The sequence below is a fragment of the Myotis daubentonii genome, chromosome 8, assembly GCF_963259705.1.
Source record: "Myotis daubentonii chromosome 8, mMyoDau2.1, whole genome shotgun sequence".
Lineage (NCBI taxonomy): Eukaryota > Metazoa > Chordata > Mammalia > Chiroptera > Vespertilionidae > Myotis > Myotis daubentonii.
In genome coordinates this window covers 83,895,925-83,921,198 of record NC_081847.1, presented here as the reverse complement: position 1 = coordinate 83,921,198, position 25,274 = coordinate 83,895,925, and the positions used below count along the sequence as shown (strand labels likewise).

At 41.0% G+C, this 25,274-nt stretch overlaps 1 protein-coding gene across 1 annotated transcript; it reads left to right on the top strand.

Annotated features, from left to right (window-relative positions):
* The first annotated feature begins 12,388 nt into the window (after positions 1–12,388).
* Positions 12,389–21,626, top strand: IER3IP1 (immediate early response 3 interacting protein 1). The gene is made up of 3 exons (XM_059707239.1): positions 12,389–12,584; positions 19,314–19,415; positions 20,268–21,626. The coding sequence occupies exons 1-3, from the start codon at positions 12,494–12,496 to the stop codon at positions 20,321–20,323; spliced, it is 249 nt and encodes an 82-aa protein (XP_059563222.1). The 5' UTR covers positions 12,389–12,493; the 3' UTR covers positions 20,324–21,626.
* Positions 21,627–25,274: the final 3,648 nt, after the last annotated feature.

Sequence of the window (25,274 nt, the reverse complement as noted above, 5' to 3'; positions counted from 1 at the left end):
GAGGGAGAACTCTCCTAGCTACAGGGGCTATGGTCAAGCAGATAGGATCTCTTTCATGTAAGGCCAAGAGTTAAGACAGCCTTGGTCAGCAGGGAGGAAGGCCGGAGAAGAGGAACTCCATCTGCGTGCTAAGGAGACACAGCTGTCATTGAATGGGGCACTTTCAGCTGACTCCAGGTCCAGTGAAGAGCTCCTTGCCCTAGCCGTGGACTGAAGAGCCCTGGGTTTGATTCCGGTCAAAGGCACATACCTTGGTTGAGGTCACCAATCGATGTGTCTCTCTCACATTGATGTTCCTCTCTGTCTCTCCCTCTCTCGTCTACTCTCTCTAAAAAAAATCAATGGAAAAATATCCTTGGGTGAGGATTAACAAACAGAGGGGAGCAGGGGGGGGGGATCCTTTCTCTCTACAGAGGTGAGCACACAAAGTTCAAGTCTGACCATCTTACAAGGTGCCCCATAGATAACCCCCATAATTTGTAATTATACACTCTTCCATTTGTGGAAAGGTGCACACAAAAACCTTATGGGGTACGGGATGTTGTTTCATCTCATTGTACATCCCCCAAGTGCTGAGCACAGTCCCTGGCAAGTAATAGGTATACAAACATTTTGCTGATTGAGTAAATGGATTTCATTTATTTTATTTGAGCCAATCTCAAGAGAAGATCATTTCACTGTTATCACTTTAAATGTTCTCTCAAAGAATGTTGACATTTCATTTTGCTTCAGTGGGCCAAGGTGAGAGCAGCATGGCTTAGGAACCCATGTGGGCATTGGCTGTCGCAGTCAGAGGGGGCAGCAAGGTAAGCTTGAGAGATCAGGTGGTAGCTCTGGGACCCCCAGACTTGGGCCAGTAACCACCACACAGGACTGGGAGAAGAGACCTAAGGCTTTCCAAATGCGGCTTGGCTCCCGTCTTGATCTTGATTGAGGCTCTGAAACAGTGAAGCAGCTTTGGGAGTAGGAATGGAGAGAGGGCTGGTTTTGAAATCAGAAAGTTTGGGGAAAACACTAAGAGAAGAGAATACCTTTCTGCAAATGGCCACTTATTTCCATAGCATGTCTAGTACACACATAATTGAGAAGTAATAAACGCAAGTTCATAAAGTAAATAATTACCGTGAAAAGCCACAACTCTGAACTAAATTCAGAATTTCCCTGAAAGCATTGTTAACGTCTGGAGTTTTCAAATAATAAAACTCATTCTCCTCATCCAACTTTTACATCATCTCCCTATTAAAGACACTAGCTTCCTGGATAATTGTTAAGGATGGTTTTCTTTATTATATTTTAGACCATTTAGCAAAGTTTATTGATTTATACTTCCTTGTAATTAGTTGTAGTGATTAAAATAACTTTTATGACCCTCTAGAGATTGACTTTTTAAAGAATCAACATTTCCCCCAAATTGTGTGCTTTTAAAACATGGTTAAATACTGTTTGATCTCAGTACTAAGCCATCATTGGTGAAACTGTGATTTTATATGCAGTTGCTTTCTCATCCTCTATTTATGTGGCACCATCAGCCAATTACTTGGCAGCCAATAATAATAACAGCAGCCAACTTCCATTGAGTGATTACAATAAGCCAACGATTGTGCTAAGTGTCTTAATGTATTATTTCTTGTAACAACCCTATGAGGCAGGAACTGTTTAACTATTTAATTGAAACTTGAAGGAGTTAATTCACTCAGCTCCTAAGTGGAAAATTGGGAATTTGAACTTTCGGTTATTGTGACTTCAAACACCTCTACTTTTACCCACTGAGTTCCACTGCTTACTGCACAGACAAGAGTCCTGTTTTCATTATTGCCACATTATTCTTTAGTCCAACCCCATTGCCTGAAGTAACTTGCATAGGCCTCTACAAACAAAATCTCCAAACAAATGCTTAACCTCCTATCTGTGTTGCTTTATTTGAGTTCTACACTTATTTATGTCTATATCTAAAGATATAAAAGACATCTTTTTGCTTCCTGCTCAAGGAAAAGTATGGTGGAAGAAAAACATGCAATATCCAGAAGAAGGAAAGCTATTCCATAATATAACAGGTTTTCAGAGCCCTCATAGCCCCCCAATTCATTCTAACATCTATAGGACCACCTCCTAATGCACTCTGGTTTCCCTACCCACCCAACCCTCATCTTTCCTGAGTGTATGAGGTTGATTCGACGAAGATTAATAAGGTAATGTTTGTAAAGAGAGAGCTTTTCTTTAATAAGCTACATAAATAACAACAGACGTAAGAAAGTCCCTTGGGAGCTACTAGTTAATTCTCAGAACTCCTAAGAGGTTTCCTTCCGTTAACCTGAAGCAATAAGGAAAGAAAAAATCTTGGCAACAACAGATGGGTGTTCCATCTTCCAGAACAGAACTTTTTATCCTTAACTCTCAATAAGCCAAGGCTAATTGACCCTTGTAGCTACTCCAGAACCAAACTGAACTGAGAGGGTATTCTCACCTACGCGAAGGCTTAAAAACTAATACTAGAGAAATAAATATGGTATAAGGTTTTATACCACCATTTTCATTTTGAAAACGTTTGGTGCTACCTCTGGTCTACAAAATAAATCCCAAATCCTTACCTGTTGTCCAAGGCCCTGTATAATTTGGACCAATCTCCATTTGCCATCTGGCAGCAGGACCCTTTCCCTTTCTTGGCCTATCTCTTGTCTTTGATGACACCATCTGTCCAACCCTCACGATTCAGCAGTTCAAGTTCATTCCAGGCCCCGGTTTTCCAAACCCTCAGATCTTCTCCCAGCTCTGAATACTATGAGGGCCCTTGATTTTCTGCCCCAGCCACTTGGCCCCTCTTACGTGCCGCCTTGGGTTTCTTACTGCTCTCTCTATCTTATGTGTCCCCTGTGAGACTGTACACCCCTTCAGGGCAGGAACAAATAGTCCCAGTCCTAACACCGGAACTGCTTTTGGCTGGATAAATGCAGCTGCTCCGTACGTGTTTTCTAATGCAGATGACTTGGGTTTCTTAAATGCTCTACCCTGTGTCCAGCTTTGCAGAGAACTATCAGAACTTGGGGAAGGCTCAGCATACAGAAATGTGGCCAACCCAGCTAACCTTCTTCCTGAGCCACACTTCATTCCCGATCACCATCCCTCCTTACCCCTGCTCTTCCGGTTCCGAGCATCTGTCTGTCCTCTGCTTATACACACAGATGCTTCTTGACTTTACAGCTTCCATACGTTAGGTAGCTTTGCTTCAGATGCGAAGTAGGTTAACTCCGCTAACACCAGCAAATGACTCTGGTGGTGGTTTGTACAGTGTCACTGGATTTATGAATAAATGAACCTGCCACAGTCGTTCTTGAACGTTGCCTTCTCCTCAAAGCTGCTGCCCCCTTTCTCTTTCTGTCTCTGCCAATTCCCTTTTCTTAATTCTGCATAGATTTATTTGTTCCTTGGAACCAAGCTTCTGTCTTCATAGATGGTCATATTTATCTTGACTTTTTATTGGATCATGAGTTTGTTGTTCTTCATTTTATTTTGTTGTGTCCTGATTATATTTCTTGTTTCTTATTGAAGGAAAAAGATACCTTTTCCTTCCCTGCCTTCCTTCCTCCCTCCCTCTCTCCCTTTTTTTTCTTCCTTGTTTGTCATGTTTATTGTTCTATTTCTATTGCCTAAAATAATGCCAAAACAGGTATTCAATAAATATTTGTTGGTGGACGAGGCAAAACTGAATGTTTGCACATTTAAAAAACATTTATTTTACCCTCACCATTAATAGCTTGATTTGCTATAGACTTTTAGGTCCAAAAGTTATTTTCTTTTAAAACTTGAAAGCAGTACACCATTGTCTTTTACATTTAGTGCCAATCAGTTTCATATTTTTTATAGATAGCATTTTTCCTCACTTGAAGCTTTTAGAATGTTCTCTTTCATATGATTTAAAATTTAATACGTCTTGGAATTTCATGATGATGGGTCCAGGTAATTGATTTTTTTTTAAACCAATTAATCTACTCAGAACCTAGTCTTTTCAGTTTGCATATTCATATACTTTTCATCTCTGAAATTTTTTTTATTTTTTTCTGTCCTTATGAAATTCCTGTTTTTCCTATGTCTCCTTTCTGTCTCATATTTTCTGTCTCTATGCTTTTTCTATATTCTTGAATATTCTCTTAATTTTATCTTCTAATGAATGTTTTTAGAGGGCTGTTATGTTTTAATTTTAAGAATTAATTCTTTTTCACTAATTGTTACTCTTATATAGAAATGTTTTGCGGTGGGGGGAAACCCCTCTGTGCTCAGATCACTTTTATTATCATTAAGTAGCCTTTTCCCCCTGAATTATCTGTCTTCTTCTGAGTTCAGTTTTACTGGTTTTTCATCTTAGTTCTTCCTTTTCGTGTTGCTGGTTTTCATTATGCGTCCTGTTCCCTGTTGATATTTAATAACAATATCTTGAGTGGATATTTATATAATGGGGGGGGAATATCTAACTGGAAGCTCTACATACTTGGAAAAGTATGAACTCAGCAGCTTAGCTGTAAATGCAACGAGCAGAGACTGTAGTCAAGCTAACAGCCTGCCAGATGCCAGATAAGAGCAGCCCTGCCGTAGAGCAGCACTACGCACCGTGGGAGCCTCAGCACTCCTCAGATAGATAGTGCAGTTTCCTAAGAGCAAGGTCTTTTCAGTCTTGCCCAGGGGCAGATGCGGACTGTCTGCTGTATTGTCCAAACACTTCGGGTGCCAGGGCTGGGAAGGCTGACTGTTTCATATACAAATCACCAATCCATCCACCTCTTTTCAGCCTCGCTTCTTGCCGGAAGCCGGTCCATCCTTGCTGCTTGACACAGTCCCTGCAGGAAAGAAACATCTGCACAGCATATGTTTCAAGGGACCTGGCGTATATAGCATACTGTTCTTAATATGTTTGCTCCCCTTAGCGCTCTGTGTTTTAACCAAGGTCACCTCTCCGAGAAAGGTTGTTTCCCCAGGTAGGGATTTTCCCCTAAAGTTAGGGAGGGAATAAAACCCCTTAACTAAGTGCCAGGCGGGTAGTTAATCACTTTAACTATGAACAATCATGCTTAAGCTACATAATCTTTACTCCCTGGAATGGAGATAAGAAACACCCTAACCAGGTAGGGGAGGGTGAGGGTAAGGGGGAAAGATCAACAAAAGGACTTATATGCAAGCATATAGGCCTAACCAATGGACACAGACAATGGGGGGGTGAGGGCATGAGCGGGGGGGGGGGGTAAGGGGTAACGTGGGGAAAAGGACACATATGTAATATCTTAATCAATAAAAAATATATTAAAAAAAGAAACACCCTAACCTTTGGAATACAGATTGATAGGATTGGAATCAACTGGTATAAATACAGATGTAACAAGACAACAGGACACAGAACCTAGAGACAAAACCTAGCGAGAGAACCTGGCTGAAGGACTAGAGACAGAACCTGGCTACAGAACCTGGATAGAACATGGCAAGAGAACCTGACTAGAACCTGGTAACTGAACCTGGCTGGAGAACCTAGCGAGGGAACATGGCTACAGAACCTGGCTGGAGAACCTGGAGAACCTGGCTGGAGAACCTAGCAAGAGAACATGGACACAGAACCTGGCTGGAGATCCTAACCAGAACTTCGCTGGAGATCCTGACCAGAACTTGTCTAGAGATCCTGGCTAGGCTGCTGATCAACTGAACACTGTCTCCGTGTCATTCCTTCTTCGCCGAATCTGTCCACACCTTTGGGGTCCCCTGGACCTGCTGGGGTTGGACCCCAGCAGCTTCTCCTTCTGGATCTCTGTTATACTTCTAACTCCGAATCAGGAGCTTTTGTGAAATTCTCAGGACAATGAAAAGTTTCACCTTCACTGTGACCTCTTCATGGTTATTCTTGGCTACAGCTTTACCCCTGAGTGCCATCCATCCATATGCTTCCTTCCATTTTTCATTTTTACTTTTTTGTCTTCCAGAGATTATTGAAATTTCTATGTTCCTCTATCTTTACTATTTGAAAAGTATTTCCTTTTTTTATTTCTTTACAATTTAATGGGGTTTCAGGAAGTGGTAAAGAGAAATACATGTGCTTGATACACCATCTTGAACTAGAAGAAAAGAATCCTATACAATAAAAGGCTAGTATGCAAATAGACCAAATGGCAGAACAACCAAACAACTGGTTGCTATGATGTGCGCTGATCATCACGGGACCCATAGAACATGGTGGGCAGCGGCCGCAGTGGGATGGTGGAGCAGGTGAGCAGGGGCGCCAGACCAAGGCGGGGCGCTGGTCACTGTCATCAGGGTGAGCCTCTGGTGGTTAATGAAAATTCTTTGCTCCCGAGCTGCAATCCTGCCCAGCGCTCGCACCCAATCACTCTGCGCTGTCCGCAGGTGTGAGCTGGGGATGCTGGCCCAGATCCCCCCTGAGGGCTTCTCCACCTCCCCCTGCTACTGAGGGGTGATAGGCAGCTCCCTGATGGGGAGGATGGGCTGAATTTCCAGGTGAGCTCCCAGGTCCCATGTGCAACTCCCAGCCAGGTTAGAATGTGCCTTCTTTAATCAGAACAAAACAATCACAGTTAACAGAGCCTGATCAATATTTCTTGCAATTGTAGCTGGTCCGCAACGTTCTATTTCTGCCCCTGTCACCAGGAGATTGTGATGATCAGCCCAGTTTGGGAGACTCTGTTCTAAACTATCTTCTGTTCATACTTCCCCTTTCTTTTAATCACTGGACATTTACTCCTTTGTAACTCCATGCATCCTTCTTACTACTTGATAAATTTCATCATGGCAGGAGCATGTCTAATTATTATTTGTGTTTAACCTATTGCACCCTACCTATCCCCTTGCACAATGTAAGGCACATCTTAGACGTTCAATAGATTATCCTTGAGTAAAAGAATGAATAAATGAATGTATGAGCGAAGAAGAGATATGAATTTGAGTAAGTGGTTTTTCTAGTTTTTTATTCTGCTTTTATTCATTCAGGTGATATTTAGGGGAAAAAAATCCAGCCAGCTATCCGTAGCCATTCATGATTAATCCATTTAAAAATAGATACAGTGACTCATTTTTATTTTTTAAAGAAACTTTCCATTTCCAATAGCCCTATTTCAAGAATCACTTCATAATGTACAAGCTTTCAGCTTGCAAATGGTTTCATTTGAGTTTCATACCAAGAATAGCTTGTATGAATCCATAAACATGAATGAGGCTCTTCTTGTGGGATTTTCCTATTTTAGTCCAATGCTTACCTCAAATTGAACCCATTTGGGTGAATTCTGCTGCCATAAACCCACTTAAGCTCAAAGTTGCCATTGTAAATAGCGGGATTAAAAGTAAACATACCTCAGTCATCATTGATTCATATCTCAGACACAGACAATAAGATAAATATATCTATTAAAATATATTAGGATAAAAATTGTTAAAACCAATCATCCATTTTTATCATTCTTCAAGGTGAGTCTAAATTTTTAATAAGTAACGTGCATAATCCTTACCTTAATAAACTACTTTTAATGAATGTGGGAATAAAAATGCTGAAATTAAAAAATATGAGTGGAAAGAGCAGACAGCACATTTATTGAAAAATTATTCTAAGATCTAACTTGTGAAAAAGTTTTTGTTTACCACAGACCTGATATTTTCCATTTAGTTAGTGAAAGATTTTAGCCAGTTTAAATAGTGACTATTTTCTTCACTCAGCCAGTGTTTTCACTCTTTACAGATGATTCTGAGATTGTGCATAAGCATTTAAGTCAGTCTAGAAAGACCATGAGGATGCAATTAGCAAAATCTGAGAATGTGGGAAGTTCTATGAGATACATGACCCAGTTCTCTCAACAAACAAATAGTTATTACTTGGATTTAAAAGAAGTACTTGGGCTGCTCTGGGGAGAATAAACTGTGGAGGGACCAAGGTGGAACTATAGAAACCTGCTAGGAAGTATTGTATTATTCTATGGTCCAGGGCTTTAGTGGTGGAAAAGGTGAGAACTGGTCAGATTTGAATATGTGTTGAAGTTAAAGGAATTTGCTGATGGATTGTATACAGGATGTGAGAGAAAGAGATAGAGACAAGACAATCCAAGGATTTTGCCTTGAACCACAGGAAGGATGGAGTTGCCATTAACTTCAACACGATGACTGCAAAATAAGTGGGTTTCAGAGGGAAATCAGAAATTCCGTTTGGGGTAAATTTGAGATATCTACTCGACATCCAAGTGGTATAGTCACTTGGAAATATGAGCCAAGAGTTCTGGGTGAGTTCTGGGTAGGAGATATAAATTTGGGAGTCTTCAGAGTATATAAATGTAAGGATTGGAATAAATTAGGTCAGCAAGGGAGTGATAGAGATCTGTTGCTTCAAAAATACTATAACCTTGGCCTGTTTTCTCAGTGGTTAGAGCATTAGCCTGCTCTAATGGACCGAAGGGTCATGGGTTGGATTCCCCGTGAAGGGCACATTCCTCTGTTGCAGGCTTGATCCCCAGCCCCGGTCTGGGTGCAAACTGACGGCAACAATTGATGAATCTCTCTCACATCAATGCTCTCTCTCTCTCCCCAATTTCTCCCTCCCTTCAAAAAAAAAATACTATAGAATGAACAACCCCCAAATTTAATGACTTAAAACAACAATCATTTATTCTCATGGATTTTGGTTTGGATGAGGATTTGCTAATCTAGGCTGGGATCATTTGGTTCTGCTCCAAGTGTCTCTAATCCTTATCCTAGAACCTGAGTACTGCCCCAGGCGTGTGTGTGTGTGTGTGTGTGTGTGTGTGTGTGTGTGTGTGTGTTTCCTGGCAATTTCAGAGGCACAAGAAAGAAAGCAGAAGCACATACCACAGTTAGATCTAGGCCCAGAGTTGGCACATCCTCACTTCTTCCTTATTCTATTGGCCTAATCAAGTCACATAACTGAACCAAAAGTCAAGGATCAGTAAAATAATAAAGCAAAGGCATTGATACAGAGAAGGGTAAAGATTTGAGTTCAATACACAATCTCTTGTAAGTCCATCCTGGGGCATTTTAACTTTAAATGGTTCCCATATCTAACTAGGGGCCAGGCATACAGATTATTCTAGACATAATCTTAACCATTGCTCCCCTTGCCTAGAGGAACGTTATTGAAGGCACCCATTATTTGATTCTTGTCAAAGCAATGAAAACATGGACTCCATATTACAAAGAAAGTCTTTGGCAAGATGCTCCAAGATACCCAAGCATACCATCTAGAGTCTGATGAGAAAAAAAGCAAAACAAAACTTGGAGAAGCAAATGATATGGAGATATCTGTATTTGAAATTGAAGAAAGTTTCATCCTCGATGGCAGTGTCTAATAGAACATTTAACATGGATGCATGAACACGTATCAGAAGCTGTACACCAAGCAGGGAGTTCTAACTTTATTTTTTTAAAAACATATTTTATTGATTTTTTACAGAGAGGAAGGGAGAGGGATAGAGAGTTACGAACATCGATGAGAGAGAAACATCGATCAGCTGCCTCCTGCACACTCCCTACTGGGGATGTGCCTGCAACCAAGGTACATGCCCTTGACCAGAATCGAACCTGGGACCCTTGAGTCTGCAGGCCGATGCTCTATCCACTGAGCCAAACCGGTTAGGGCATGGAGTTCTAACTTTAAACAGGCCATTGCCAGTCTTTCTTCTCCACCCCACCCCCTGCCCCCCGCCAAGCTGCTAAAAATGTAGAATATGCATTTTACCCCTTCTCTGCATTTGGGGAAGATTTTTTTAAAACTGAGAAAATTACTTATAAATCTATTTTTAAAATTCTGGGCTTTTAAAATATCTCTGCAAGTAATTCTGGATTTTTGAAAAATAATGAATTAGACAGCACAGTACTAGTACTATCTTATATTTTAAGTTGCATTTGCCAGATCTAGAGATTTGGGGGGGCGGGGGGCTGAAGGAGCCTTAGAGATCATAATCACCTAATTTTTTAGATGAAGTAACAGAGGCCCAAGGAGGTTAACTTGATTTTTTTTGAGAATAAAAGGATTGGATCATGTGAGTTATAACCCAGTGGCAGGTGACACAAGGGGTAACTGTGGGAGGCTTTAGTCCCACCTCTTCTCCATCCATCTCCATGATCTCTAGTCTTCCCCCTTTATCCCTTCTCCTCAGTAAATTTACAATCTAGTAAAAACCGATTCACTATTCAACCAAAGTTGCCAAACAAGGCCCCATAGTTGCCTCTTCCCCCCACTCATCACAGTGAAGAAATCTGTAGTGCTCACTGTCCACCTGTTTTATTTAAATCAGAAGACGCCTTAATCAATAAGCCAAATTAATTTGGAGTCTTTTTTATTTCGCTAGCGCTAGCGGGCCCAGAGGAAATATTGCTTCTCAAATTCTGGGACCCAACATGGTGGAAGTCTTTCCTATTTATACTTTTTTCAGTTCTTTGTCTTCCAAATTTGGAATGAGACTTCCGGACCTTCTGAGAAAGAAGCCCCGTGTGCTGGGAAGGGGCCGTGAGACCATATTTCAAGGCCTGGCCTGGCGCCAGCACTGACAACTCTGTCTGGGGCATAGTTTACGGCCTCTCTGGAATGGGAGTGGTCTTATTTTTCCCTATTATTTAAGCAAGCAAGCGTTTACAGAAGCCAAAAAAGTAGGGTTAAAATTTTCAAACAGCAGTTTTTACCCAAGATGGAGGTTACTATGCTTCACACCCACCTTCCTTCTCCATCACTGTCATCAGGGTCTAAAGTTTCGTAAGCCTTTTAAAACTGGAGGATTTGTTGGTATCCTGTTATTTTCCTACCTGATTTGCACTCAGGACTGATTTGGGGGATAGTGTTTACATACATCTGTGGGAAACGATATATTTCTTCTTCCCTACAGGCACTAACTATTTGGCCAATTTAAGCTTCATTTCTTCTTAGGAGTTTAATTATTCTCCCTCTTTTTGTGGCTGGTGTCTTTCGCAGCAGCAACAACATATGGGCTTCCAAAGTCCTTTCTAGGACTAATGTGCTGCTTTCTCCTTTTCCATTTTAGGGGACCCTGAGAAGTTCAGGAGATGATTACTATGCATACTACCCTCGTTCTCAATATCTAAAATTTAACATGATCAGACTCAACTTCTTACTGCTGCTGTCAAAGTTAAACAAAGCTGACACCAAGTTGAATGGCAAAGACAGTATATCAGTAGTATACTATTTCAATAGGGAAGAGGGTCAAGTGTGAACTAAACTCAACTTCAATCTGTACAGAGGTGACTGGGCATTTTAAATGGAGAATGAGGGAGTAGAAAGGGAGGAGAGCAGGGGCTCCTTAGAATCAAGAATGTGAAAAATACAAAGTGTGGTCCTCGTAAAGGTTGGTTAGCCAGTTGTGTCTATTAGCTGGCAATTATCGGTTAGGATCTTGCCCTTTAACAGAGACTGGGAGACAGAGGCCCCATCCTTCCTGAAGTTCACATGGTAAAGTATGGCCTTCAGGTCCTTAAGAAAGACACTCTTGAATTGTGGGAGATTCATCTACATCTCAAAAGGACAAAGGAAGGACTCACAATTGTAAGCCCTTTAGGTAAGTGCTGTACTACTGGGTGGGCCAGGGGCCTATTTGCAGCTGTGGGCTAGAACAAAGGGAATTTTTTGGCAGACTTAAACTCCCCCAGGCAAGCACTTTAAGGGGTCATCCTAGGAATAAGGTCTTGAGCTGTTAGAAACTGTGTTAATGTTTTTGTTTTTTAAGTCTTTTAATGTGGGGGTAAGCGATTGGACGAAATCATGTGTTGAGAATCTTTAGTGTTTATATGCCAAGGTTGAGGCCTAGTAGAGGGCCTGACTAGAATTTGATCCAACAGAGAATGTTTCTCACTGAGTAACTTTAAGACGTGTTATTTTATTTTAATTTAAAAAGTTATTTGCCAAAGCCTCCATTTCTTCATCTGTAAAATAGGTATTTTAGGATCGCATATAGCTCTTGGCAGTATCTAGTACAGCACTATCCAATAGAAATATAATTCAAGCTCACATGTCATTCTCAATGTCCACACAAGCCACATTTTTTAAAAAGTAGAAATAAAGTTAATGTTAATTTATTTACCTAATATATTCAAAATATTTCACATGTAATCAACATTTTTAAATTATTCAAAGATTTTTACGTTCTTGTCTTCGTCCCTAATCTTTGAAATCCGATGTGTATTTTACACTTACAGCCCCACAATTCGGACCAGCCCATTTCAAGCGTTCCACAGCCACACGTGGCTTTTGCATTGGACAGTAAAGGTCAGGACAGCAAAGGTCTGGACAGCTAAGCAGCAGGCCTTGCTGACGTATGCGTGGGGGCGGGGCTTATCCAGTTGGGGGTGGGACTTAGCCAGTTGGGGGCGGAGCTTCTCGGAGAGGGCGTTTTGGGCCTCGTCAGCCGCCGTAGGAGAGCGCCGGCCGCGGCGGCGCCACGTTCCCTGCGGCGGCTGCGGACGAATCTGCTGGGCTGCGGGGTGGTTCCCGTCGACCATGGCCTTCACCCTGTACTCGCTGCTGCAGGCGGCCCTGCTCTGCGTCAACGCCATCGCGGTGCTGCACGAGGAGCGATTCCTCAAGAACAGTGAGTGGGCCGTGGGGCTGGGCTGGGGTGGCGGCGGCACTGCCCGGGGGGCGCGGACCCGGGACCGCCGCGCGAGGGGACAGCCTGGGGCGGGACAGGAGGCGGCCAAGGGCCCGCCGTTGAGGCCCTTCCTGCGGGGGTGGGGAGGAAGCCGAGCAGTTTGCATCTCACCAGCGGGGTGAAGGTTGTTCCACGGACGCCCGCTGCGTGCGGGTCCTGGGGGTGGGAATGCGGGGGGCCCTGCGATGAGCCAGGGACGCCCCGCCCGCGATTCCTCTCGGTTAGTCACTTAATGCACTGCTCTGTGATCGCCGACGGTGGAAAACCCGGGGTCTGCGTCTCCGTGAAAGACGGAAGGGCGTGGCCCCTTCGGAGCACAGGTGACCGGGTGAACGAACTGCTGGAGGCCATGGGGGTTCGCGGGCTTTGGGGCTACGAGGAAAGGGAACGTGATGGTATTAGCACGGCATCCAGCCACCCACGTTCCAAGAAAGTTTATTCAGCGCATAGCTTTGGGTATCTGTACTGGAATCATACAGAAATGAAGACACAGGTTATGCCCACCGGGACCTCACAGTCCAGCACCCCCATCCCCCCCTCCATCCCCCTCATCCTGGGCAAGCAGGCTGCTGCCTGCCTTAGGAGGCACATGGGGGCAGGGTACTGCGCTCCGTGCACCATGTGCCACAGCGTGCCGGCTGCATCTGTGTGAATCATTGACACCCAAACCCATGAACAAGATCGTTAGGTTTATTCCGTCAGAATAAAGTTACTGAGCACAAATTATGTGCCAGGCCCAGGTAGCAAGAGCTGATGAGGGTACAGCAGTTATCCTGACCTTCTAGTGGAAGTTAAGCTAAATGAAACTGAACAAGTCACAATAACACAGATGCAGAATATTATGGACGAGAAGGGCAGTGACATGTTACCCGGTAGATCTGTGAAAGCTTCTGGGAGGAAGTGTGTCTAACTCTAACCCCAAATCTGATAAGTGAGCAAACATTAACGAGGTGCAGGTGAGGGGCTGGGAGAACTTGAGGGGGTGTGAAAACTCGGGGGCAGGTGGAAGCAAGGTCTTAAGCAGGGCAGTGACTTGACCACATGTTTGTAATGTGCTATAGTTCGGAGAACAGGTTTGAAGGGTCGAGAGTGGACAAGTAGAGATGGTGGATATACTAACAAGAATAATAACACTGTGCACCCAGGTCTGTATCAGGCGCTTTACATATATTAATTTGTGCAACCCCGACAGCAACTTTATGCGATAGTTTTCATCCCCACTTTTCAGATGAGAGAGTAGGTAACCTTTCTAAGATCACGCAGCTAGGAAGTGGCAGACCTAGGATTCAAACATAGGCAGTCTGACTCAAAAGGCCATCTTTTCACCACTATACATACAGAAAAGTAGAAGGGATCATGTTGTGGGTTTAATTGTGCGCCCCCACCCCCCTCCTCAAAAGATAAAGTTCTAACCTTTGGTACCTGTGGATGTGACCTGATTTGAAAATAGAGTCTCTGGAGGTGTAATTAAGTTAAGATGAAGTCACACTGGATTAGGATGGGCTCTGGACCCAGTGAGGTGCCCATGTAAGGAGAAAGCGATACAGAGGCACACAGACTCACGGCTGGAGAAGGCCACGCTACAACAGAGGCAGAGACGAGTGAGTCTGCTCCAAGCCAAGCAGTGCCGAGGTTTACCGTAACCTTGGGAAGCTGGGAGACAGTCGTGGAGGAGGTTGTGTCTCAGAATCTCCAGAAGGAACCAATTCTACAAACACCTTGATCTCAGACGTCTAGACTCCAGAATGTGAGAAAATGAATTTCCTTTGTGTTGAGCCACCCCGTGTGTACTGCTCTGCTATGGTCGCCCTAGGAAACTATTACAAATCAGGACCTACTTTAAAGGTAGAAAAGGCAAAATGTATTGTTTGGACGTTGGAAATAAGGAAGAAAGGAAAAGGTCAAAGATCTCTCTTGGTTTTCAGGTGTAAGCAACCCAGTGAAGGGTTGTACCTTTACCGAGTTACAGAGTCCTGGAGGAAAGTTGGGGTGGTAGTGGTGGATAAGGGGAAGAGAGTGAAGTAAGTCTAGGACATACTGAGTTTGAGATTATGTCTGTGAGATATACGAGTAGGGATGTGAAGTAGTAGTGGGTTAGACTTAAATCCAAAGCAAGAGCCACAGTGGAGACTGAACATTGAGTTTCTCAGCCACAGATGATAAATGAAGCCACATGGAAAGATGAAATTGCTCAGGCAAAGAAGAGTACAAAGGGAATTGGTGACCAGTACAGTCCTTGAATCTCTTCCAGTAAACTAGGAATGGAAGGGAACTTCCTCAATTTGATAAAGAACATCCAGAAACACCCCCCTCACACCTCCCACACCCCAGGTAACATCCTCCTCTATAATAAAGAGCTAACATGCTAATTAGACCGAACAGCAGAATGACCGTCCAGCCGACCTTCTGGACAAAGCCTGGGCTGCGAGGGCTGAGCCCCTTGCAAGAATTTTGTACATCAGGCCTCTAGTTATAGATAATGATGAAAAACTGAGTGCTTTCCCCAATTAGGAATAAGAAAAGATGCCCTTTCTTGCCACTTCTAACATTGTACTGGAGATTCTAGCCAGGGCAATTAGATGAGTAAAAAGGAAAGATAGCCAGATTGTGAGATTGAAAAAAGTAAAACTGTCTCTTGTTTGTAAATGACAATCTTATATAGAAAATTCTAAGGAGTAACTAAAACTATTAAAACTAATAAATGAGTTCAGTAAGGTTATAAGACACAGATCAGTAACAAAAATCAGTTCTTTTCCTATACATGAACAATGAATAATAAAAAAATTAAACAGTTTTGCTTATAATTTCAAAAAGAATAAAGTACTTAGGAATAAATTTAACAAAAGTGTGAGTCATATGCTATGAAAACTACAAGGTATTGAGTAGAATTAAAAAATAAATATATTTTTTAAATATATATATATATTTTTTACTGATTTTTTACAGAGAGGAAGGGAGAGAGATAGAGAGTTAGAAACATCGATGAGAGAGAAACATCGATCAGCTGCCTCCTGCACATCTCCTACTGGGAATGTGCCAGCAACCCAGGTACATGCCCTTGACCGGAATTGAACCTGGGACCTTTCAGTCCGCAGGCCGACGCTCTATCCACTGAGCCAAACCGGTTCCGGCAAAAATAAATATTTTTAAAGATAATTAAAATAAAAACATCCTCTGCTCATGGATCAGAAGAGTTAATGTTGCTAAGATGATACCAAACAATAATATTGATTTACAGATATAATGCAGTGTTTATCAAAATTCTAGTTGGCTTTTTTTTTTTTTGCAGAAACTGACAAGTGAATTCTAAAGAAAAGGAAAGGGACCAAGAATAGCCCCCAAAAAAATCTTGAAAAAGAAGAGCAAAGTTAGATGACTCACACTTTGAGATTTTAAAATTTACTAGAGCCACAGCACTCAAAACATTGCGGTATTGGCATCGGATCAACATGTAGACCAATGGAGCAGTCTTGAGAGTCCAAAAATAAATCCTTATGTTATGGTCAATTGATTTTTGATAGGAAGCCAAAACAATTCAATGGGTAAAGAATAGTCTTCCAACAACTGGTGATGGAACAACTGCATATCCATAGGAAAAAGAATGAAGTTGAACCGTGCTTCATACCAAACACAAAAATTAATTCAAAACCATAGACTTCTAAGCAGTGAAACCTAAAGCTATACAACTCTTAGAAGAAAATATAGGCTTAAGCTTTGTGACTTTGGATTAGACCAGGGGTGGGGAACGTGGGGAATCATTTGGTCTGGCCCTGCCAAGGCATTAGGGGTGAGTTAATTAAATGTTTGACCAAATACAGCAAAATTAAGTTGATAAATTTGAATGGCCCATGAACTAAGTTATAAATATCCAAATGGCCCTTGGCAGAAAAAAGGCCCCCCACCCCTAAATTAGACCGAGCTTTCCTAGATATACAACACTAAAAGTAGAAGAACCAAAGGAAAAATACTTAAATTTGGCTTCATCAGAATTAAGAACTTTTGTGCCTTTTAAGGACACCATCAAGAGTATAAAAAGACAACCACAGAATGAGAGAAAATATTTACAAATCATATATATGATATATGACTGCTATTCAGAGTGTATAGAGAACTATTACAACTCAATAATAAAGGGTAAACAATTTAAAAAATTGGACAGGTTATCTGATGGCCAACGTTATTAATCACTAGAGAAATACAAATCAAAACCATAATGAAATATGCTTTACACCAATTAGGATGACTATAATAAAAAAGACAGTAATGTGTTGGTGAGGCGGTGGAGAAATTGTAACCATTTATACATTGTTGGTGGGATATAATGTGGAGCAGCAGCTTTAGAAAACAGTCTGGCAGTTCCTCAAAATGTTAAACATTAGTAGTTACTGTGTGATCCAGTGATTCCACTTTTAGGTGTAGCCAGTATTGAAAACAAACATCTACATCAGTGGTTCTCAACCTTCCTAATGCTGCGACCCTTTAATACAGTTCCTCATGTTGTGGTGACCGCCAACCATAAAATTATTTTCGTTGCCACTTCATAACTGTAATTTTGCTACTGTTATGAATCGTAATGTAAATATCTGATATGCAGGATGTATTTTCATGGTTAAAAATTGAACATAATTAAAGCATAGTGATTAATCACAAAAACAATATGTAATTATATATGTGTTTTCCGATGGTCTTAGGCTACACCTGTGAAAGGGTCGTTCTACCCCCAAAGAGGTCGCGACCCACAGGTTGAGAACCGCTGATCTACATAGAAGAACATGAATGTTCATAGCAGCATATATATATATTTATATATGCCTAAGCGATCCTTATGACCGGAATGACTGGTGAATCAGTCGCTCTGATGCGCACTGACCACCAGCGGGCAGACACTCAAGGCAGGAGCTGCCCCCTGGTGGTCAGTGTGCTTCCACAGCAGGAGCGCTGCTCAGCTGACTGACCCATCCCGGTGGCCCACCACCCTGGCAACAACCACTCACTCCCTAAGTAGTCCTGCAGGTCTAATCTCCAGAGAACAGGTCAGGTACTGATGGACCAGTGCCACCGGCCTGCTGGATCCGGATCCCAGACCGGCAAGGGCGTCCCACCGTCAATCACGTCCTGGCCCCCCTCACCCCCTCCTCAGGACCCCACCCGTGCATGAATTTGTGCACAGGGCCTCTAGTTATTTATAATAGCTAAAAAGTGGAAACAGTCCAAATGTCTACCAACTGATAAATAGATGACTATGATATGTAGTGTATCCACACTATGTAATATTATTTATTAATAAAAAGGAATGAAATATTGACATGCGACGTGGCTGAACCTTGAGATCATTATGCTAAGTGAAAGAAGTTAGTCATAAAAGACTGCATATCATGATTTCATTTATATGAAATGTCGGGGATAGGCAGCTATATAGAAACAGAAAGCAGATTGGTTGTTGCTGAGTGCTAGAGGGGTCTGAGGGGGTGGGAAGTGGTTGCTAATGGGTACAGGGCTTCTTTGGGGGTGATAAAAATGTTCTAAAGTTGAGTGTTGTACAACTCTGAACATATTTAAACCACTGAATCGTGCATTTGAAATGTGTGAACTGGATGTTAGGTGATTGTATCTCAGTAAAACTTTTTTTTTAAACCACACATTTAAAAAAAATATCAGACAAGTATTTATTATATCCAGTACTAATTATGAGTAATACAAAAGAAACATGAAACTATATTAGTCAGCTGGGGCTGCGAAAACAAAGAATCATTAAGCAAAGTGAAATCGTGTTTCATTATATTGATATCATGTATAAAATAAAGGCTTGTTCTCTGTCAAGTTTAAGGGTTAACATGTCAGGAATTAAGTCATTTGAGATTTTTTAAAACTGGAGTTATGAGATATGACGGGTGAACCTGAAATGAGGACAAGAGAAAGACACATTGTAGAAATGAGGACATGTAAGTCTTCAGGAGAATGTGTCAGGCAATAAAAAAGGAACTAGCAGGTAAAGAAAAAATGATTCATAATATCAGGGAAATGATGTAGAAAAAGGTGAAAGATTCATTTACAGAAAGTAAGTGGGATAGTGAACTAAATTCCTCACCTCAAATCTGAGAAATGAAGAATGATCAAGGGGAAAGAAAAAAAAAAAAAGAGATGTGCCCCTGCTGGCATGATAGGGCATGCTCTGAAGGCCTGACCAGGCTGTAATGAGGTTTATGTTAAAATTTCCCCTATGTAATGTAGATGGTGAATCTCCGTTACTAGTACAGTGTTGTTATACCAATAATAATCTTGGGCTTCATAAATTCTGAATTGATCTAATTAATTTTTCAATTTGACACTGCTTTTTCAGTTCTGATTTGAAAAATATCTTGTTTAAAAAAGGAGTAAAAAAAAAAAATCAATCAGGGTGTTACAGTGTTCATCTTTACCATGGAATAATTTATTAGACTATAGTATAATGTATAACACCACAGTGGAAATGAAATGAGTTTTTGTTGCTTATCAAAAGTAAAAAAATACTGTAAAGCATTTCCCTTAGTAGTGTTTTTAAGTCATATGACTTTATATTTTATGTCTTTAAGAAAGGCTCAAATAATCTTTTAGAAAATGACTAATGAAGGATCAAGGCAAGGGCATAATACATTTTTTAACACTGCTAATCGTTTTTATATTATACAGTTGGCTGGGGAACAGACCAGGGAATTGGTGGATTCGGAGAGGAGCCAGGAATTAAATCTCAGCTAATGAACCTTATTCGATCTGTAAGAACCGTAATGAGAGGTAAGAAGAAAAACTAGTAGAACACTCTTAAGTTTTAATTTTGTGGTTTGATTTAAGTAGCAAACTTCTGGGTGTGAATACTATCACATACCACCTTTGTAGCAGGAAATTTTTTTCTCATTAACCTGGCTTTATTGCTTAAAAGTTACTGGTTTCTTTGCCTCTTATTTCTAAGCCAGTTGGTGCAAATTGAATGCTCAGTGGTGTAACCTGTTTGTATGTTACCTGAGAGTTGAAAGGCAATGATACTTTTGGAAATTCTGTTGCTTCCAAGTGGTAAAGTCATCTAGAGTCCCATCAGGCTTTCAGGAGAAAAATAAGGATCCCACATTTGCTATTCTTTTAGTAAATATTTTAGAATACCTCAATAAAGAAGAGTTCAAAACCTTTTATTGAAAACCATTAAAACTAGGGTCTCTGTCTTCCTCCTTTTTTTAGCTGCTTTAATCACAACTTCAAATGTAATGATAAGTTCTTACTTTGGTGATGAAACTACGGCATCATCTTTGTACATATTTCTAATGTCAAATATCACTGGTAGCCATATGGGTCTATTTCTGCCTAAGTCCAGTGTGCTTCTGTGTTCCCAGAGCTACACTAGCATCATCCACAGATGTTTTCATATTAATCTACTTGTATCAGTGTGACTCTTACCCCCATCACACAAGCCCTCTTTAAGTTTTGGAGTTTATGATCCAGTGCATGTTTGAATGTTCCTGTTATAAGTATTTGTAATATGATTATGATGACATATTGTTAGGTATTACTGACCTTCTTGGATGCTAGTAACTATAACTTCGTTTTTTTCCTGATATTTTCTTTATAATAACAAACTTTTTTTTTTTTTTGCAGTACCATTGATAATAGTAAACTCAATTGCAATTGTATTGCTTTTACTATTTGGGTGAAGATCAGTGGGGGAAATGGAGATTCAGAAGAAGAGATGTCAGCGGAAGTTATTACTTCGTCTTTATTGGAATCTACATACCTTAGCTGGCTGTCCCTGGCCTTGACAAAAAATGTAAACATGATAATAAAACCAGAGTCCCTATTTATCTGATTTTTTTAAATGCTGCACTATAGTTTCATTATAAAAAGATCAGATCATCAGAGGTAGTAACTCTCCAGGATTGGAATACATTTGATTGATGACTGTTAATAAAAGTTTGTGCTATGGTTAAGATTGTTCAAAGGGTGCAAGACTGTCACTTCTGTGTTTTTAGAGCTTCTTCTCTCACTTCTCAGGGATGATTTTTTTTAACTTTTGAAGTTCATTGTGACTCAGTTATGCTCAGAGAGTGATTATCCTCCTAGATAAAACTTAAAGGATTTAAAAACTAATTACTACATATAAAGTGATAGATAATTGGGATGATTTTATTTTGAACTCTGGTTAAATATTTTGTCTATATTGTCTTGGCTATGAAAAATTCAAATTCATAGTAACTATCGAGGAGCAATACTGTCTGACTTTAGGGAGAATTATAATTTTGTAAGTCAGTCACATAGCGATTGTGTTTTTGTTTTAAATTATTTTCATGCATTTCTTATTTTAGTAATTGGTCTGAATGATGAGAACAGATTAGTATCTACATATTTTCATTGGTAGAAAAGTATAGACCTTTTTACAATGGTGACTTATTTTTTGAAATCAGCATAAATATTAGCCTCTAAGGGCAATCCTAAACAATCACAATTATAAACTATACTATGTAAGAAGACTTATCTACGTAAGAAGCATTTACCTGTCCCAAAAGTACCGTGTTTCCATTTCTTGGAGGAATACATTAAGGCAGGCGTCCTCAAACTGCGGCCCGCCGAAAACACTTATCCGGCCTGCCGGGTGTTTTTGCCGCCGCTGCCTGTCCTGCTTAGCAGCCGACTGTCCAGGGCTCGCAGTGCGCATGTGTGGAATGTCAGGGACAGTGAACTGGCCCCCTGTTTAAAAAGTTTGAGGACCTCTGCATTAAGGAGTGTGAGTCTTAATTCTTATTTCCATCTGTCACTAGGGCATTCATGCTGGATAAGTTTTGTTTTGATGTCTTAGACCATTCTGTATTTTACTCATCCCATAATACAGTTTTATGCAGAAAGAATAAAACTATGTAAATGTTTTTTCTAGAAATTATGGGTTATAATATTTAAAAGGGGTAGAATTGCATCTTTGTTTATAGCACAACATTTGTAAATAAAGTAAAATTTCTAAGTCAAGCATGTGTTTTTTTACCTTAGTGTATACCTGTCAGGTGCTAATGAAATTAATCTCATTTTGTGTGTAACACTTCTTACGTATGTTTTCTGTAAAATCACTAAGCACAGTTTTAATGAAAGTAAACATTTACAATCTACTTTTTTTTTTAAATATATTTTATTGATTTTTTACAGAGAGGAAGGGAGAGAGATAGTTAGAAACATCGATGAGAAAGAAACATCGATCAGCTGCCTCCTGCACATCTCCTACTGGGGATATGCCCGCAACCCAGGTACATGCCCTTGACCGGAATCGAACCTGGGACCCTTCAGTCCGCAGGCCGACGCTCTATCCACTGAGCCAAACCGGTTTCGGCTACAATCTACTTTTTAAAAATATATTTTTTTACTGATTTCAGAGAGGAAGGGAGAGGGAGAGGAGAGATAGAAACATCAATGAGAGAGAATCATTGATCGGCTGCCTCCTGCATGCCCCCTATTGGGGATTAAGCTTGCAACCGGGGCATGTGCCCTGACCAGGAATCAAAACCTTGTCCTCCCGGTTCATAGGTTAATGCTCAACCACTGAGCCACACTAGCCATGCCATTTTTTTCTTCAGTGAATTGAATTGACATCAAGAAGACTCGAGCGACTTTCCTATGAGTTAATTTACTTCTAAAACTGGAGCAAGTATTGGATGCCTGTTGGCCATCCCTGAGTTACAGATGGATTATCTCTGGGCCCCAGGCTTGTAGCAGAACCAAAGAAAAGTACCAGGGATTCACAGTTGATTACTTAGTTCATGTGGTAACCATATTCGGCACTAAAAGGCAATGTTCTCTTGACCTTACAAAGAGCTCATGCATGAGTCTGAGTGTAAGCCACTGACCAGATTCAAAAGAAGCAGTTAATTGAGGGTACTCCCATTTCTCCAACAGCTATGAGCCATACAGAATTTTAAAAAGAGTGTCCTGATGCCATTTTCATGTTAGACATTGCACCACACCATGCTCATTTAGTGTCAGATACTGCAAAAGTGCAAACTCCCCTTAGGGAGCAGGCACAGCAGGGCAGGATCAGCGTATTCTATAGCAAAGCAGTTCTGGGGAAAGTGAAGCCCTGAGTATCAAGGTATTTCATCTCTGGAAGCCACATACACATTTCTAACTGTAATGTGCCTGAGGGGAGATCTGCAAGCTTTCACAGGTTAACCCTGGTTTTCCCAGGACAGTTGTGATTTAGTAGCCATAGTATCTTTTTAGTAGGCAGTAATTTAAGTGCCCTGCTTGCCTGTCCACAGCCTCCTCACTCATTCTCAGAATTAACAATCTGATCATTCTGGCCTCCAAATATCCCAATTCAATTCTTGATCATTCTGGCCTCCAAGTATCCAGTTCAGTTTCTTCAGTGAATTGATGACATACATCAAGAAGACTCATGAGCAACTTTTATGTTCAATTTATGGTGCTATGTATTCTGACCCTGCATCTGTTTGCCTCTGACCCGTCATGAAGGAGCTTGGCTCCAGTCTATAAATGTTTTAATTGTTTTAACCCTTGCTCTAGGAAATGTTCATTAGTTTTAGTGGAAGTGTGAGAGAGACATCAATTCGTTGCCTCTCCACATGCCTGGGCTGGGGATCGAACCCACAACCTTTTGGTTTACAGGACGATGCTCCACCCCAGCCACCCAACTAGGACTCTATAAATATTTACCAAATTTATAACCTAATACTTTAAAAATATGTATATTTTTATTGATTTCAGAGAGAAAGGGAGAGAAACATCAATGATGAGAAAATCATTGATCGGCTGTCTCCTGCATGCCCCATACTGGGAATCAAGCTCGCAACCCTGGCATGTGCCCTTGACCAGAATCAAACCCAGGACCCTTCAGTCTGCAGACCTATGCTCTATCCACTGAGCCAAACCAGCTAGGGTTATACCCTAATTCTTAAATGGTTTCAAACTTGGATTGCTAATAGCAGAACTAAGTTTTCAAAGGAGTAATAATATAAAACTGTAATGCTCCATTATCTAAAACAGATGAAATCAGGTCTATTTATTTTTAGCTGAAGCAGGGATGGGATCCAAAGGCCCATTGTTCAGCCTCCTCCTTACTCTTGTCAAGCTTCCTAAGGCACTTCCATTAAACCCTAAGTTTTCAAAAAACGTGGCTTAAACGTATTTTTTTAAAATCCCTGCTTTATATAGAGTAGGCAAGGTGATCTGTGCTCTTTAGTTATATGTAATCACTTGTGCGTTGTACACACTCATAAAATGTCGAGGAAAAGCAATATATTTGAGTAAAAGGAAGAGGAGGGATATTTTGAGTATGCCAAGCAGAACCTTTTATCAGATGATTTAAACTTCCTAAGACCTCAGTTTTGGCTTGCTTCATCTGTAAAACTGGTCAATAACCGTTTCAGAAGTCTGCTCCAAGTGATGTATATAGATCTTTTTCAGCTCACTAACACTTGATTCTAGATGTCTGCAACCAAAGAGATGTTCTGAAGTAAAATATTTGTGGTGAAATAAATCACTTTTTAAAAATATTTCTTTTTATTGATTTTGGAGAGGAGGGGAGAGAGGGAGATAGACACATCAATGATAAGAATCATTGACTGGCTGCCTCCTGCACGCCCCCTACTGGGGATCAAGCCTGCAACCCAAGCATGTGCCCTTGGCTGGAATTGAACCTGGGATGTTTCAGTCCTCAGGCCAACACTCTACCCATTGAGCAAACCAGCTAGGACTAAATCACTTTTTCATTGATTTAGTTTAAAGGTTATTACCAATAATAAAATTTTGATGTCATGCCAAATGGAATTCATTTTTGCTAAAATTTCCTTAGCTCCTGATTGGTCATGATATGTCAGATATTGTGAAACTATTCTGTAGACACAGAATGGGCAAACATCTAAGGGTATTAATGATCAAGATAAGTTTTGGAATCCTACCCTTTTTGTTTCAGTTCTAATACTGCTTTCTTTACATCTCCACTCCATCTCTTTCTTTTCCAAATCAGCCCCTTCCTTTTGAGGTCCCATCCTTTTTTTGTTGTTGTTAATCCTCACCCAAGGATATTTTCCCATTGATTTTTTAGAGAGAGAGTAGAAGGGAAGGGAGAGACAAAGAGAAACATGGATGTGAGACACATCGTTTGGTTGCCTTAAGCATGCACCTCGACCAGGGGCCAGGGATCGAACCTGCAACCGTGGTAGGTGCCCTTGACCACACTTCAACTCAGGACCCTCTATCCACTGAGCCAAACCAGCTAGGGCAGGTCCCATCCCTTTACTGATTCTGCTTAAAATCCTTCAGTGGTGTTTTAATCTGGTCAAAAACAGGCTCCTAGCTTTGAAAGGGAAACTAGGAACAGGTTTCTTTTCCTTCAACCAAGTGGGCCCTTACACAGAAACAGACTTAACAAATGTGAATAAGACAAAAACAACCTCCAGGCCAGTGGGGAGGAAAAGCATAGGGCCCCTAGTCCAGGGACCAGAAAGGTTATAGCTGCAACATGGCTAACTGCGGCACCGCGCAGGGGTGTCGGATGGTGTTCTAGCAGCATCTGAGCCTCCAGTCAAGGACAGTGCAGTTTTGTCGAAAGGTTCCGTATGTGTAAACCGGGGTGTCCTATTATGTCGGGATTTTTTTCATTTAGTC